The sequence below is a fragment of the Myripristis murdjan genome, chromosome 16 (assembly GCF_902150065.1).
Source record: "Myripristis murdjan chromosome 16, fMyrMur1.1, whole genome shotgun sequence".
NCBI classification, from domain to species: Eukaryota; Metazoa; Chordata; class Actinopteri; order Holocentriformes; family Holocentridae; genus Myripristis; species Myripristis murdjan.
The window spans coordinates 31,909,335-31,926,911 of NC_043995.1; the positions used below are offsets into that span (position 1 = coordinate 31,909,335).

Sequence of the window (17,577 nt, forward strand, 5' to 3'; positions counted from 1 at the left end):
TGTTATGGAAAATACGGAGACTTTTGAAAGAAGTTAAAACAGTTGTGCCAGAAAAGCTAAATAACATAACTTTGATCACTGCATCACTGGATGTCATCTTAGTTGTGATAGAGCATCATGATGTGTTTACAGCAGGGGTGGATCTGCCGTGGTGGCATGGGCCGGCAGCTGCCACCCTAAAAATAAAACCTTGCCACCCCAGCTAACAGCCCAGCTTTAGGCAGTCTAACAGAACTTCTCTCTTTTTTTTTTTTAATGTTGTCCCTGGTGAACGTGGCATGAGATGACACAGCGGCAGGTCCCATTAATCTCATTTTTCACCAGAGATAGATAGATAGCCACTAATACAACCAGAATAATCTCATTTTGACTTTTCAACTCTGAAGAAATAAGAATAATCAGAACTGAGTCAAGCTGGAGGCTCTGCATTCAAACTGTTTGTGCTGTTTGTCAGTAGTAAGTCATTTCTCTCTCACTGCCACCCCGCAATATTTCCACACCACCTTTTAGACCGCCATGTATATTAAGTTTATTCAATAATTTGAATGCGGAAAATTGACAGTAAGTGACTGCTGTCCAGCAACCGTTGAGCAAGTCACTGGACTCCCATCTGCTGAAAGGATGTGCCTCCCTTCATAATGAGGTCGGTAAAAAAGAAAATCAAGATCTGTTCATGATGCACACAGAATGCACTTACAGAGCAAAAACCAACACTTAGCAATCCCCCAACTTGCTTTTACACATCATGAAAATACATTTGAAGCTGAACTGATTTATTGATCCTTGATTTCTAGTTTAACCTCTAGATAAAGTACAGGTTTCACCTCTGCCGCTCCATTTTTATTTATTTTTTTTTTACTGTCAAATGCACCATCACACATTGTCACCGTCTGCATCTTGGTGATAAATTATGAGACAGACTGCAGAGACTCCTTCAGACAGTTTTAATACTCCAAAGCAGTAAAGAAAGGAAAGAGCTTACACAGGCTGGATACAATCGAACATTAAATAGTACATTTTTAAACACACACACACACACACAGTAAGAAAACACATACAATCTGACATTCAAAACAAATCTAACATAAAATTATTCTATTTATTACAAATTTTTGGGAGCAGCATTCAATGATGAGGTATATTTACAAATACAAATGGTAAGTGATTTTGAAAAACAGTGCAAAATATTCGATATGTGTTCAGATTTTTCTGTCCCTTTTTTCCAGTTTTTCCTAATTAACAGCTAGCTGCCAACATTTCAGCCCTTTGCAATATTCAAGTAATCAGGAGAGATGTCTGAGGTGGTCTGAAAGCAGGTAAGAGCATCAAGAAAGTCTTTTTTTCTAACTAAAAATTTCACTCAAATTCACCACACAAGGAGACAACAGATGGCAGTGTGTTCTTAATGTAAACTCAAAGGGACGTTCGATATGTTCTCAGTGGAGTCGGGGGTTAGTCAGTTTTAAAGAACAATAAATCCAGGCCCTTTCGGAGTGTTGGCGAGCAGTGTGATGTTCGTCTCCGACAGTATATGAGTATATACAATAGTGTTAAACTTTATGTTGACTTCAAAGTCCATCAGTAGTTTGGTTAAAGTAAGTTTGAGTGAGTTAGTTGTTTCAGTCATAACATAAAACTGCCAGAATTTGTTTCTAAAGCCTGGTTGGTCCAAAATAGAGGTGAAGGAGCAAAAACTGAACTAATATATGGCCAACTGACTATTAAAGCATGACTGACTGATCATTTATTGTGATAATGAAGCGTAAACTGGATCTGCTGTGACTGCCTCATGAACTTGTGCTTTTGCTGCATCAGTGTGCTCTGGATGTGGCTCGATGGCAGCCCTGGTCCTTGGAAGACTTGGCTTGTTACTGGTCGGTCAACAGCAGCGAGCGCTCCCACCTCATCGTAAACCCAGATGCTCTTACCTGCTCCAGCTATCCTGGACAGATTACCTATAATCTACTTGGCTACAATACTTTAGTTCTAAATTTCCCCTGATGAAATAGAGATGGCACTGAATCTCCCAGCTGGAGGTCCTCAGTTCTGGATAAACACTGGTTGAAAACCTTGGCCTTGTTCAGACTGCAGAGACGGATTGCTCCAATTTAACAAGCTACGGGTTTAGAGGGATGCATGCAGGTGCATTGTGGGTCTGGACGGTTTAGTGCTAGTGTCCTTACGAATCTTCTGGAAAAGCTTCTTAAACAGCATTTAACCATCTTATTATCTTTGGGGTCAATTTGACACCATTCAATGTTTAACGTCTCTAAATAAATGATCAACATCATTTTTTTTGTACCCATCAGTTATAAATAGCAAAAATCTGTACCTAGAAATAATATAAAGCCATTAAAACACCAAAAAATATATATTTCTTTCCAATTATAGGTCAATCAGTGAGATTTTATGGTGATTTGCATATTTTTCCATAGTGGTGTAATAGGAATACTGGATGTATAAGTGGGGGTGTGGTGGGGGGAGTTATGTTTTATTTAAAGGGCTGTTTAGGTCGTCACCAAAGAAACATAAAGTACCTGACACATAAACTTTGGTAACAATTTGTGGAGGTTTAAACTGCTGGGGTCAAATTGAGCCCAAACATAAAAGATGTTAGTAAATTTGAACATAACAGGAGGGTTAAACAAACATGGGACACCAACACTCTTTACTGAGACGCACACTAATGAAATCATTTTAGTGCAACCAGGTCTTTTCAGTGAGAAAAGAAATCCCTGGGGTCACTTTGCAGAGCACGACGCGTGCATCACTTTCTTGATAATGAGATTCAGATAGCAGAGCTGCTGCTGTCACTTTCAGCTGCCTCAAGACAGCAATGCAGCAACACTGCAGCTGAGCTCAGCTCATTTTAAGAGCAACACACCCATGGAGCTCAGATGGACACAAGAGACTTTGCTGTTTCCGCAATGTGGACGCTGGACGGGGAAATGCTAGAGAAGACACATGAGGCGCGCTTGGTGCCGCTTTAAACCTGAGAGGAGAGGAGCAAGAGCGTCCATGCTCCCATGGGCTGCTGTGGTAACGGTGTACGTTGCTGATGCAGTTTTGTAACACGGAAGCATGACAAATGTACATATAAATCAATCTGAATATGCTAAAAAACAGATTTGGTCTAGCAGTCTGAACAACTTGCCGGTCTTAACGGATTTCAAAAGCTGCACTTAATTTTTTGTGTTTTTCAAGCATCCAGAACATTCCTCCGTGGACTTCCATGATGTGTTTCCGGGGAGATTCATGGCACAATGGCAAAGCCTCAGCTGTGGCACCTTTGGTAACACTAAACTTGGCACGTGACCACAGAACTGACAGAAATATAGCACCGGACATGAGGAGGGCTGTGTTTACTAAGTGTTTTTGGCAGGATTAATGCTGGGACAGTCTGGCCTATGAGAACTGGGTGGACGCTTGACCGGTGAGGTTTCGTGTGTTTGATCTAATAGACCGCCTTTGCATTTTGAGGATTAGCACTGTGGGGTGCAAGAGCGCTACTGAAATGTTTCACCCCGACTGATTTAGTGGAACTGGTGAATAATACTGAAATAATACTGAGGTGGAAGCTCCTGTGCTAATTTGTTCAAAGGCAAAACATGCAAAGAGATGCTGAGGGATGAGATTAAAAATATTTTTGATCACCAAATTATATGTATTACTGCTACTATGAGTAATATTGATATTGCTTCATTATTGCTTGAGAAAACAAAAACTACAACCCAGGTAACCATTCCCAAGTTGACCTGTGGCTCAGCTACAGTTAAGAATCACAGTTTGTTCCCTCCAACTAATAAAACCTTTACCTGGAGGACATGCTCTCTTACACATGCTTCGGGTATTCTCTTTGTAGTATTGCTAGTATTTCCTGCATCACTTAGTAAATACAGCCTTGATTTATGGGAGATGCTACGGGTATATAAAACTGGCTTGACTGGGGAGGGTAAAAAAAAAAAAAAAATGTATAAAATGTAATGCCCAGAGATGTGGATGCCCGGTGCATGATTCCTTGTTTGTCCTGGCTGAATAACAGAAAAATGAACAGAGGCCAACAGAGATTAACAAAAAAAGATGTTTTGTACCTGATATGTTGTGCCTCTCAGTGTCAGATAGAAAAATGTCCCTTCTTCTAGCAATAAAAACACTTTGTTCTCTAGCAGGGGGGGAAATGGAAGGAATCATTTAAGTCTTACCACTCATGATTTCAAGCAAATAAAATCTTGGGCAATGCAGTATATTATATTTAATAATCTAAATCTGAATCTAAGACTGATGCATGCCTGAAATGTGGCACAGTGTCTGAGAACTTTGAACCCGGCACACCGCAGGCTGCCGATTAGCAGTGCACCCGAGAAAACAGGCCCATCCGCTAAAAAAAAAAAAATCTTTAAGCTAAACAATTGTAATAAATAGAACAAATATTCCATATGTAAGAGTCATAAAAACACATTTCATATCTAACACTATCTGCACGGCAAAGCTTGACGAGGCAGTGAATGTATATTTAGATCTAAAGCTAACATGACAGTTCCATACAGTGCAAAGTGCAGTGTGAAAGTGCATAGACATTATTTCAGGAAACTGCAACTACATTCAAGAAGAAACTGGCCCCGTAACCTAATGAGCTTTTCCTACTGGCAAAAAAAGAAAAGGGAGAAAGAAATTGCTGAGCTTAGAGTTGCTTATTTGTCTGAGGTAGATGGTGTGAGGGGTTACACGACCTCTCCTGCAACCTGAGTGTTTTGGGTCCGTCTCACACAGTGGACGACGATCCCTATGATCCCCACGATCAGCATGATCCCCAGAAAAATGACGAATGCCAGCACCCCTGCAGAAGAGAGGAGGAAAAAAAAACTACCTCACACACTCAAAAAACATCAGACCCTCTCTCTCACTTCAGGTTTCCTGTTTTTTTTTTTATGTGTGCAGTTGCAAGCTTACTGGTTACTCAACTTCCCCAGAATACAGTGCATCACTTCAGACTATGCGATGGGAGCGGCGGCGTACAGATGTGTGGTTTCTTAGCGCTGCATCAGAGCTGCGATGCTGTGAACTGAAGCTGCTCACATCACATTAACATCCTGGCAGCAGCGCCTGGAAGCCACACATCCTGCCTTCAAAATAATAGCACCACTCTGGGTTATCATGTATTCAGCAACTCATTTGTGAATAACAATTTTTTTTGTAAACAACCGAACTCAAAAACAATGATCCCCTGTGTTTCTGGCCCCGTGTAAACATAATTAGGATACATGATCAAAAACCGACTGTACCGTAACGTGAACGCTGTTCAATCTTGATCGGTGCAGGAGTAGCAGTGCATTCTGGGACGAAAGTAATCCTCCTCTCCACAGGTGAACACTGATCCTGTTGATGAAGGGAAACCAGAGCTGGACCAAAGATCATCTGCAGATGCTTTGTGCCGTTTATGGTTTTTGACAAAGAAGCCATCAGCTCTTTAAATGAACAAATTACACATAAGATGTGATGTGACGTCAGAGTTAAACTGAATGTGCAGGAGCAGGTCACGTACGTCATGGTGTGTAACGATGTCGGTGAAGTTCACGCAGCTGTCCAGGGTGATGTGTCCTGACGCCAGCGTCTTGCACGGCAGCTGAAATGACGTGGTGTTGTTGTAGAAAATGGCAAAAGTCTGCAAAAAGGAAAAAAACACAAAGTCATATTTATTGTTGAGCATTCAGACTTTATTTCCTCATAATCAGATTACTATCACTCTTTTTTATTCCCAATTAATCATAAGTCTTTTCTCCGTGAGATGACATGAGCGTTCCAGGTTTCTCTGGATGGGTCCTGACTCACTGGACACAAAACTAAAGACCCTCAGTTTCCATCCAGATTTTAGGTGTAATTTAAGAGCATTTTCAAAAAATTATGAAGAAAAATTTTCAAATCAATGCACATTTCCACAAACTACATTATGCAAACGATTTTTATCAAGTGCATGACTGTATGATCAAAGTTAGACAGCAATTCAGTTCAGAAGGTGGAGAGATGTGATGAGCCTCACATGGCAAAGTCATTGCTTCTTACAATAAACTCTTTATAGCACTGTCTCTTGGCACCTCGGTCAAGTGTAAAAACAGTAGAGTGTTTTGGAGAATTTTAGGTGCATTTGCAAAAATTCCAGTGTTCCCATTCACAGTTTCTTATGCGTAAATTAAAAACTTGCTTAAAAATAGGTAGGTCACTGATGTCTCATAAATAAATTGCTTCTCATGACAAGGCCTGCAGTATTTCAACAGGAAAGCTTTACCTTAGTCATGCTTCTTTCCACTTTTCCTTTCTTTTTCATGTCTTTGTTTCTGTTTTCCCTTTGTTCTGCTGTCCTCTTTCTTTTTTCATAACGTCATGCACTTTGTAAAGTTTAATTTTAAATCTGCTTGCTCTACACAAAGTGGGTTATTACTATTATTCTGTGTTTTAAACTTCAGGTAATGATTTTTTCCCCCAGAGAAGAAGCTGTATGCAGCATTTGAGATTGAAATCCCATGTATAAGTTTAGCCACTGTTGTCACACATACAGGACATTTGTCTTGTTACCGTGTCATTGATGGAGAAACTGTGTTCACACTTTGGGTTGAAGTCAAGTTCAGGATGCTGGCCCCTACAGCAGGAGTACAGTTTGGTCTCCAACACTACACAGCTGACACATGCAGCACCTGAGGGAATTTAATGAGAGACAAGCGACAGGTGCATTAGCCGGCTGAACATGTGCTGCCACTCAAAGAATTTGACAATAAATCAGTGCACAAGCATGTACATCTGCAATATTTATGATGTTTTATAATCCCAGCAGGACAGGACGTAAATGTCATTCATTCATGATATGATTCAATACAATATAATAAATGAAAGTTCAGTCACAACAAAGTATGACTGCAGAATTACTTCAAAGTCCCAGATCTTTATAGCCATGCTGAGTAATGCAGGTGATTCATGGTTCATGATTGCTTGCTTTGTTGGTTTTTATGAGCAGAATGAAGCTGCTTGTTTTTTGTTTGGGTTGCTTTCCTTTCCAGGATGTGACTAACTAACTAACCGGGGTTTCTGATTAGATGATATAGGGGTTGTTATGTTATAGTAACCCTGCTTCCACGGATAACCCAGGGTTGCACAGCATGTAAACAATCTGTGGGAATTTCCGACCATAATTTATCTACTATTTCCTATTACGCGTCTCGCATGGGGAAAGTACCTCGGGCAGGGACTGCACGGTGATTCCCAGAGAGAGTGCTACTTCCACTTTCCCTAAACATTATGTCATCTGATCTAAACCACCGATTACAAGGCATAAGCAAAAATACGAAATTATATCTCTCACCTGTGTTTTAGGCAACTATACTTAACATCAGTGATGCTAATGACAGCCCCTCGCCGCAGGGCCCACGACAGGGCTAGATTAGCAACAAGATGACGAAGCGTTTTTTTGTTTGTTTTATTTTCCACACAAACAGATCGTGTCTGTAGCTTCAAAACTAAACTTTGCCAAATTAAAGTTATACCAAGCCATTCCGCACACATTACTCGTCTCGTAAGGTAAATTTCCTTATTCTAACTTGCCTCGCATTAATCAGTTATCGCAGCGTTAACTGATAGCTCCGTTAGCAAAAACCTGCCATCGCTTATCGGCCAACGCCCATGACACGAGATACTTTAAGACGTTTACTGATTTATTTACATCCCCTGTTTAATTCGGCATACATATTCACAGAGGAAACTGCGCTTATTTTAATCAAATCTGAAAGTTAAGCATCGGTACACACATCCCTCCCATGGTGTTGAGCGAATACAAGTGAACATGAAAGCCAGATTTTTTGGTATGCCGGTTTCTTCTTTCAAAAACGCAAGCACGCACCTTTAAAAAGGATCAAAATGATAAAAGCAGTGTTTGTTGACAGTGTTATCTATCAGAGTGTAACATTACTTACCAATGACAACAGACCAAATCAATATACGTTTCATGTTGCATCGGTAGCTCGACTAGCTGCTTCTCCCTTGCTGTGGTGTGCGCCTTCTGCGATCAACACCCCAGCGCCACGCCTACTGTCAGTTTCACTTTCTGCCCACACACACGCATATATTTCAGGAGGGCTGTTTCCCGATACTCACAAGTGTCTTCACCCGTGCCTCTACCATGCAGCACCAAGCCCTTCTGCTTATTTGTAAGTATCCTCACCTTCTGTTCTGCCAAAAGGTTTACATTGTGATCAGGCAGTGTTTTCTATTACGATGAGTCATGTGGAAGAAATATGAAGCTAAACAACCTGCTGATTGTGTTTGTGGTGCTGCTCAGGTCTGTGCCATGTCCTGAGCATGGTGGTCAGCCTGGACGCTGAGGTGACCAGGACTATGTGTGGAGGAGACTGCCAGCTCAGGTGCGCTGCCCGCAGCAAGCCTGGGGTCCAGTACCGGGCAGTCAGGTGGTACAAGGTAAGGCTGGTTTGTTTTAATGATCTTTAACACAGTCTATCTCTTGTCCAAACTGAAAGTATCAGCTCGATACTAAATATATTTCTGTGCAACAAAGCCCTTTCTGTCTCTCTCTTTCTGTCTTTCCAGCTTTCATTGAGCATTTCCAGTTTAATGAAAGCTTTTTACTCTAAATGGATGAGGCGTGACTGAATAGTTCCTGAATAGCTGCCTGAATACAAATCATTCATATTAAGGAAGTCATGAGGCAAAAACTGGCGGCATATGTCAACACCTGATTGGCTGCCTGCTTTATACGCACAGAGCTGTATGTTACTTCTTGTTAAAGTAACTCCACTCTAAGTTATAAAAGCAGAGACATTTAAGAACAATAAAAGAATAAGCAAAGCAATTAGTGTTACTGTAATGCCAGTAAATGGTGATAGTGATAGCAGTAGCAGTAGTAGTAGTGGTAACAGGAATGAGCAGTGTTGGAGTACAGTGTTACAGTACTGGTAGTAATAGAGATAGTAGTATCAGTAGCAGTAGTACACACATTACTGGTATCAGCAGCAGTAATATGAAAGAGTATTAGTGTTATTAGGAGTAGGAGTAGTAATAGTAATAATAAAAGTAGTAAAAATAATAGTAGTAGTATTAGTAGTGCTAGTACAACCAGTGGCAAGAGTAATAGTAGTAGTAGTTAGTGGCAGTAATAGTACTGTAGTAGTAGTTGCAATAGTATTAACAGTAATAGTAGCAGTAGTAATAGTAGTAGTAGCTGCTGTAGTATTAACAGTAGTAGTAGCAGTAGTAGCAGTAGTTGCAATAGTATTAACAATAGTAGTAGCAGTAGCAGTAGTAGTAGTAGTAGTAGTAGTAGTAGTAGTAGCTGCAGTAGTAGTAGTAGTAGTAGTAGTAGTAGCTGCAGTAGTAGTAGTAGTAGTAGTTGTAGTAGTAGCTGCAGTAGTATTAACTGTAGGCCTAGTGTTTTCCATGGCCTGTGATGGATAAGCTAATACTGTGATGATGGTTAATCTGCAATTATACTATGGTTTATTCTCTGGTGTGTCAGTGCTATTATGGCCTTATCTCCTCTGGGTCATTTGAAACATCTTGCACCTATACATGCACATATTGTGTCTGTATTCCTTTAATGCACAGCCCATTGAATCCACCTCTGTATGAAAAGCACTATATAGATAAATTGACTTGACTCTCAGTAGCAGCAACTGTTGTGTTAATGGCAGCAGCAGTACTATGAGTAGTACAAGCAGTAATAAAGGAAGTAATAATAGTAGTAATAGCACTAGTAGCAGTAGTAGTTGCAGTAGTATTAGAAATTACCAGCAGCAGTACAGTAACAGTGGTAGTCATAGTATTTCCAGTAGTAATGGTGGTATCAGTATCAGTCTGAGCAGTACTAGCGGCAGTGGTGTGGTTTGGTGTTAGAGAGGATGAGGAGCGCAGGGCTGATGGTTTAGCAGGTGTAGCTGTGGGCTGACCCGGTGTGATGTTCCAGGTGGGCGAGCCTCCCTCCTCTCAGCTCAGCGGCCTGCTGGTCCACAACCTCCTCGAAGGCAGCACCCGGTTGTACGTGGGCGTGCAGCGGCAGGTGGAGCTGCTCGGAGACTCCTACACCATCTTCATGCCCAACGTGACGTCAGCAGACAGCGGCAAGTACGTGTGCCACCTGTCAGCGCCCGTGGGCGAGCGGAACCAGGAGGGCGAGGTCCACCTCACTGTCACAGGTACCAGTCACACACATCAGAGCAGCTCTCCTCTTTTTGTTTTCATTCAGTAGTTGATTAAATGTTTTAGTCAAGTAAAAATGCCAAATATTGTCTGTTTCCAGCTTCATTAACATCACTGAGATATGAAGATTGTCTTCCTTTTCTCTGTTCATATCAGTATAAAAATATATATTTTATTGGCAGATGATCAGATTAAGGAAGACATTTGACATCAGTTTGGGTTCTGATCAATCGATAAATCCAAAACATATCGATTGATTAATTCACAGTAAAAGTAATCATAACTTGCAGCCGTGGTTGCATCATCTGAACTGGCAGTGTCGGCATATTTCATACACACACTGCAATGCAGTCACAAAGAAATAACTTGAAATTTGATCTCCTTCTCCAGGTTGCCCTGACAGTCCATCGGTGGATCTGATGAAAGACTGTTACCTGGTGATTTTTGCAACAGTATTACTGATGGCAGCGCTTCTCATATTCATAATAAGCTATGTAAGTCAATGAGTGTGTTCTCCTGCTCATCGATACTCACAAATACTGGGACTAATTAGCTCGAGGCAATGTTTCAAATACAGCGTTAACAAGGTGTTTGCCTGCCCCTCATGAATAGAAAGATTAAGCAGAAATCCAGGTGTTAACTGGATTAAGTTTTCTGTCATTGTGATCTTGGTCCAGTTAAAAAGGCTTCACATAACAGCATCAGTATTCATATTGCCCTAATAAGGTTAAAATCTAGTTTTTAGAGTGCATGTAAATGGATTTGAACACATTTACATGCATTTGACACAAACTACTGTCACTGCACACAACAGAGGACAGTGCTTATTAATGAGTAATCTCTCAGTAGTCTTTTCATTTTCCTCATGTGAATGTGTTTGCTTTGTGTCTCCCCTGCAGCGCAGTCTGAAGAGCATGCTCAAGGAAACAAGCAGCAGCCCCAAAAAAGAGATTTTTTTGGACGCGCCACTCAAACCGCTCGAAAAAAAGGAGTTGGAGATGATCTGGACTCTGGGTCCTGATTGGTCGAAGCAGCCCACCATTAAACATGTCTTTGTTTGAACAGAGATGTAGAATACATCTGCGGAAGTAGAATCACCTCCTGGACTCACTGAAGAATTCATTTCCAGAGTGATATCCTCCACTTTACAAAGAGAACGCTTGCAGGATGTTTGCCATGCAGGACAGTGAGCCACTCTCCTGTAGGAAGTGCCATTTTATTTTATGTTTATTTTGTTTTGATTTACATCCTTTGGTGAGCATCAGTGTCACTTTTACAAAATGGTGGATATCTCAGTTTGGAATTAAATTCTTCACAAAAGAGGGACATGAGCATCACCTCAAGCAGGTGTAGCAGGAGCAAGATGATCTGCAGCTTCTCCTGTGGGCACCAGACGACCGCCCGGCCCTCACCGGACAGGAGAGCTGAGGAGTCTTTAAGGAACCCAACGCTGTAGCATTAGGTTAAGTCAGCCCAGGCTTATGTGTAAAGCATATGACTGGCTCAAACCTCAACGTGCTTCACAGTGTCCATGTGAAAGCGAAACCACCAACCACCCGCTGGCTTTACACGGCACAGCTTCTGTGCAACCAGTTGCAGTTTGAAAATCAAACTTTGCTGCTATGTAACCAGACCGATGATGCAAAACAAACTAAGGCTGGGCGATACGGACAGAATTAAATATCACAAGATCTTTTTTACTTTTTTACTAATATAGGTATGATGACTAGGCAGGTAGTAGCAAATAGTAGAACAGCCAGAAAATGTTAACACTTCATACCATATCACAATATTACAATCTCTAAAATTAGACAACATCTGGCCTGATATCATGATATTGATATCAGGCCAGATATTATTGATATAATATCGCACCACCAGCAACCAAACTGCTGCTTCTCACCCGATGTTTCTACCGCAGAAAACCAACAAAACCAGTTCATGTCAAAAATACTGTATTTACCACATTTATGAGTGAGAGGCACGTGTACAACGCCCCCTCGCAGCTGAAAGACAGATGGGAAGTTCAGATACGTCAATGATACCTGACTTTCTGGGTCATGAGTGCAAACCACATTTGCTTTCTGCTTTGGCAGCAGAGTGTCTGCCCTTCGTTCTGCTGCCAGGGCAGAAAGTAACTTTCAATTTTTGGTCTTTGGACTTTTCCAACGCCGTCCGTGCCTGATGCTCTCAGGTTGCTGCTGATGTGCACTTGAGGGCAGTTGCATGTTGTTGGCTAAAAGCTTGGACTGCTGCTACGTCACCAGACTCGTTTGATGATTGATTCTTGCTTCTCATTGGTGGGTTGGACCACAGAATGCCAACACTGCTGCATCGAAGTTGCATGCAAGTTGCGCCTTGTGAAGCCACAGTGGACACACTCATGTTGTGTGACGTCTTTGGTTTAGTGGGCAGACAGGGCCACTGAGCCAGCTCATCACAGGAACAACACCCACGGCAAGGGCTGAATTTAACAAAACTTTAGAGAGAAATTTACAGGTTTGAAAATGTAACTCATGTTGATAAACAGTGAAAAATGTACTTATTGTTAAGGAAAAGCGGGCAAATTGTGGTTTGAGTGTTCACAAGGCAAGCTGCGTTCTGGTTTTAATGGTTTGATGGGATCAGATTTGTGGCACTAATGTACACAAATCGCAGACAGAGCCTCTGACAGTCAGAGCTTCAGGCAGACTTTGACGTTGCATGTGAATGGTGGAGCTACTGCTAAAAAATATATATACACCAGGAAGGGCAATGACACAATGATGGAAATATAAGTCACATTAAAGTGAAAATATTTCCTGTGAAACACAATTTTCAGGGGTTACAAGAACTTTAACATTGCACTGAAGTTAAACATGGCTAGTTATTTTACACGTGCATTTTAAAGGAGAAAAAAAAAATCAGAACTTTCACTGTGAATGGAGTTTTTGTGGCGCAAATAAGGAGAACCTAACCTTTAAAGAAAAAAAAAAAGCTCTGAGTTTGTGTCTCGGGACAGAAACTCAAAACTTCCCCAGTTTCTGTGAACTTTAATTTGGGGAAGAGCAAATGTCATGCAGGGACAAACCCAGCCTTCACCCACACCTTCTCTGTACTGACTACTTCTCTGTTGTGCTGCATCTTTCTAGATCTTTCTAGAGTAACATGTCTGCAAGTCTCGCCTTTAATCTGCTCTACTGGTGATGAAAATCTCGTAGAATCAGAAACTTTTTTTGCACAGGTACAATGTACACTCTAACAGAAAAAGGCAATGGACCCCAGATTTGTAAAAATAAACATATGTAAGATAAATATTGTCAGCTGGACGAAAGGCAGTGCAGGGTTTTTTGTATGATCTTGCTGTAAGTTGATCTGAATTTAATGCAAATGTTACTTCAAGGATGGATTTTATTTTTTTCTGCTTTGAATGGCAGAATGGCAGCTATGAAGATGTCAAATCACAAAAAACAGCAGTGTGTACCTGTCTATGACCTTTAGGATGTGTGTTTCTCTGGGAGATACTTGGGCCTGAATTGTTCTGCATGTGTGTGTGTGTGTGTGTGTGTGTGTGTGTGTGTGTGTGTGTGTGTGTGTGTTGTGTAGAATGTGTACGAGCTGTGCTGCAGGGTTTTTTTTTTTATTTCAGTTGCCCCTAAACAGGAAACTGAGAGTTTTTGTTATGTACTTAAATGAAATAAAATAAATAAATACATAAATAAAAATAGCTGGCAGTTTCCTAACCTTTGTCCAGGTGGAGGAAATGATATGATATCCTCAAAAACGCTGAAAAATAACCGAGTTATGTATTTTCCATAATCATGGATGTTTATATAGATATTGGAGTCCTGCTCATCAGTCAGTTTCATTTTCCTGAAACTGAATAGAAAAGCTGATCAGAATAACACCTGAAAAGATGATGAAAAACAAAACTGCGCCCAGCAGCTGCTCGTCTGCCTGATTTCCTGTCGTGCATGAGCCTCAAGCAAATACTAGAAATTGCATGTAAATGTTTTGTGCTGATTTTGTGTTTGTGGTGCTTTTGGACTCTGTTTGCAGACGGATGGAACAGATTAGTTTAGAAAAAAGCTTTAATAAACGAGGTACAATAGGCTGCTTTCTGTTTGGTTAAATGTTTTGCCTGTTCAACTTTTTTTTCTTGTCTGACACTGTTATTTTTTGCTGTAAAACATAACATGTAATATTTCGTGCACCTTATATGTCAGGTTCTCTGTGATCTCAAATAAATGACCTGTGATACAGTCGTCTGCCTCCTCTCCTGTTGGTCTCCAAGTCCTGCTCTGCAGCTTTAACCGACATTCATTCAGCAGATTTTTAGGGGAAAAACAATCAATCAGCCAATCATTGCATGGGTGGTGGTTTGTGTTTATCGTTTTGAAATAATCAGGTGTTTTTCACACTCTGATGTGACAGTTTCCTCCAGGGCACAGCCACAGAAAACAGTTTGGAGAGCCTGACAAGATGCTTGATTGATTTATTCAGGCAACTGTCATGATTTATTTAAACATTCATTAATGTTTTTTTCTTTTATTTTGTTTTGGAAATTCATTTTTTTTTTTTTTTTTAATTTAAAACTATTCAGGTATCCCAGGTTCCCATTCCCACTGAGCAGACCCGCTGGCACTAAGATGATTAAATGAATTTGGATTTCAGTGGAGACTTTCAGGTTCCCCTGTTTGTTTAAATGCTGTTTAAGAAGCTTTTCCAGAAGATTCTTGAGGAGCTAAACGGCGCCGCTAATGCTGTTTCTCCAACACACCGCACTCGACTCCATCAACTCTACTCGACTCAACTCTGAGAGAAAAAAATGATATTTTATGGATGATATTTTTGCATGTTCAAGTCAACTTTTAATGATGCTGAACGCTGGAAATCTGAGACAAATCAAACAAATCCAGCTGATGTGAGGGATGCAGACGGTCTTTGTGCCAGGCAGTGACAGGGTGCATCATCAGCATCATCATCATCAGACTGATCCTGTGATGTGGTGCATATGACACTGTGATTACAGTTTTGAACCTTTAATCACAGCGCCCCCATCAGTCCAATTAGCATAACATTTAAACACACACAGAACTGTCCCATTGTTGTTATTATTTTTTCTTCCACAGTAATATTAATATTACAGTAATGATAATGGCACATGAATTAAGTTTATGTTAATGCTTTAATGTATGAATCACAATGAGATGACACATATACTAATGATTAAATGATCAAGAATACATAGCATTCATAACTACAAATAATAAATGTACGAAATACTCTAAATAGAAGTGTTAATACCGTGAGTTGATGTTTTAATTGCCATTTAAAGGTGTGTATTTAAATGCCCCTGCAACCAGACATTGTGCACCTACATGACATATCAAATTATGGTACTAATTAACACTAATAGTTCATAAGAAAGACAACGAAGATCATTAATAGTTAGCTCAGGTAGGAATGTCATTAATTCTTGATCACTTAATTATTATTATTATAACTATTATTATTATTAACCCTCTGATGCATGAATTATGAAAGCCTGAGTCAAGATTTTTTTCTTGTGTGTTTTTACTCTTCTTAGGGCATGAACACTTTTGTGAGTCTCCATACTTCTTTAAGGATGCAGGACTGGTGTTACCATGTCATTATACTAGCATTAATATGTTTTCAGCAACAAGAACTGACCGTCTCTGCATAAACCTCAATGGAGGGGAGCAGCAGGGAGTATTCTAACAACTGATATGCAATTCCACCTTAGAAACCATTGCATTTAGGAGAAAATGACTTTTAAACAGCTGTCCACTGTAGTGACCGCTATGCACCAGAGGGTTAAATATTACTCATCCTGATTCATTAATTAACACAGGCTTAATTCATAAAAGGTGCCAGCCTTAATTGTCCCTTGTCAGATGTGCCAAGATGCATCATCTCACTTTCAGATTTGTCAAAACCAGACTCAAAGGGATCTCATTAGCTAGTAGGGGGTTGAAGAGAAAAAATCGATATGGCATAATATGCAATATTTGGTGTGGTAATACTGTACCGGTACAAGGATGCCAAATATCGATGTTGTATCGCCAAGAATTGATGCATCAGATTAACATTTGTGACAGGTTTTTATGACAGAGTTGGTCAGTTGGTGAATTAAGTGTTGTGATAATGTTGAAGAAGAAAGAAAGAAAGAAAAGAGAAGAAAGTGTCTGAGAAGAAACGGCTGATCAGGGTGGAGGCAGTCAAGTTTGGAAATCACCATCCTCCGAACCTCTGATGACTTTTGGTTTGGGTTGTTTTTCTGCAGCAGGAAATAAAACCGCAGCGCACATTCATTCTCTGTTGTGCACAAACTGTTTTTTCCTGTCTCTGCGGCCTGGACTTTCTGTCTCTTCACCACCTGTCTCTCCTTCACCTGTCTCTCCTCCACCATCATGACAGCTCGCAGCCTGCAGGACGGTGCAGCTCCTCCCTGAGCCTGTAGCTATATAAACCCTCACCTGTGGCTGCATGCTGGGTTTAGGACAGCAGCTCCTGCACCACCCGGGACGGGCACAGGGAGCTGCAGCCATAATCACCTGTGAGCTGTGACTGCACATAAAACCTGGAAAAAGGAGGTTTAATGTATGCATGTAAAATACACACATTTATGTTAAACATGCAGCAGTTAAATATGTACACTGAATGATTTCTGTGCGATTTTGTGATTATTTACATGCCTTCTTATATTATGTTTACAATTTCATTAAGGCTTTTTTTTTTGAGAACTTACTTAGCTCCTTTAGGCACAAAGTCAGACAACATATAACACAGTGCAGCTTTAATCGTTTCTATATTGTGTGACAGTTTTATTGGTATTTATTTTTATGGTTTATTTATTTTTATGGACAGGTAACAATACGGTATTTGCCGGTGAGCTTGGCGTCGGGTTGTCGTGGCCGAGTGGTTAAGGCGATGGACTAGAAATCCATTGGGGTCTCCCCGCGCAGGTTCGAATCCTGCCGACAACGAATTGACTTTATGTTTTATTTTGTAAACCTAAAAGTCTAAATTTATCGTGATAATACCAAGAGGTGATATATGACGATATAATCCAATAATTCCCCCGCGTTTCTGTCTGCTTCCCCGTTTTTATCGCTTTACAATTAGGACAGCAACAACTTCCGTTTAACCTTTTCAATATAAAAGCCCGACTGAAGGCGACAGCAGCGGATGTCAGAGGTACAGAATAAGCAGTTTATAATATAATCTTTAGTTATACAGCACCTCTAAAAAACAGAGTTCACAAAGAAGCAGCGAAGCGGAAAAATCAGGGAGCAAATAACCAGAGAGAGTCAAACAAGAGCAAAACAACATGAGGGAAAAGATTTAAGATTTAAGGTTAAAACAGGAAAACAAAAGAAG

The 17,577-nt window shown here is 40.5% G+C and overlaps 1 protein-coding gene and 1 non-coding gene across 2 annotated transcripts; both read left to right on the forward strand.

The window, feature by feature from the left end:
• The first annotated feature begins 8,119 nt into the window (after positions 1 to 8,119).
• On the forward strand, positions 8,120 to 13,158 carry cd83 (CD83 molecule). Its single transcript, XM_030073285.1, has 5 exons — positions 8,120 to 8,192; positions 8,324 to 8,460; positions 9,962 to 10,190; positions 10,585 to 10,688; positions 11,094 to 13,158. Exons 1-5 carry the CDS (start codon positions 8,165 to 8,167, stop codon positions 11,253 to 11,255), a joined length of 660 nt encoding a protein of 219 aa, XP_029929145.1. The 5' UTR covers positions 8,120 to 8,164; the 3' UTR covers positions 11,256 to 13,158.
• Positions 13,159 to 17,101: 3,943 nt separating this feature from the next.
• trnas-aga (transfer RNA serine (anticodon AGA)) lies at positions 17,102 to 17,183 on the forward strand. Its single transcript has one exon. It is a non-coding gene; the product is annotated as a tRNA-Ser (tRNA).
• Positions 17,184 to 17,577: the final 394 nt, after the last annotated feature.

Excerpts from the sequence above, each read along its gene's own strand:
- cd83 (XM_030073285.1), top strand. The coding sequence starts at position 8,165 with ATGCAGCACCAAGCCCTTCTGCTTATTT. Across the intron at positions 8,193-8,323 it reads CCAAGCCCTTCTGCTTATTT|GTCTGTGCCATGTCCTGAGC; the intron begins GTAAGTATCCTC and ends GGTGCTGCTCAG. Across the intron at positions 10,191-10,584 it reads GGTCCACCTCACTGTCACAG|GTTGCCCTGACAGTCCATCG; the intron begins GTACCAGTCACA and ends CTCCTTCTCCAG.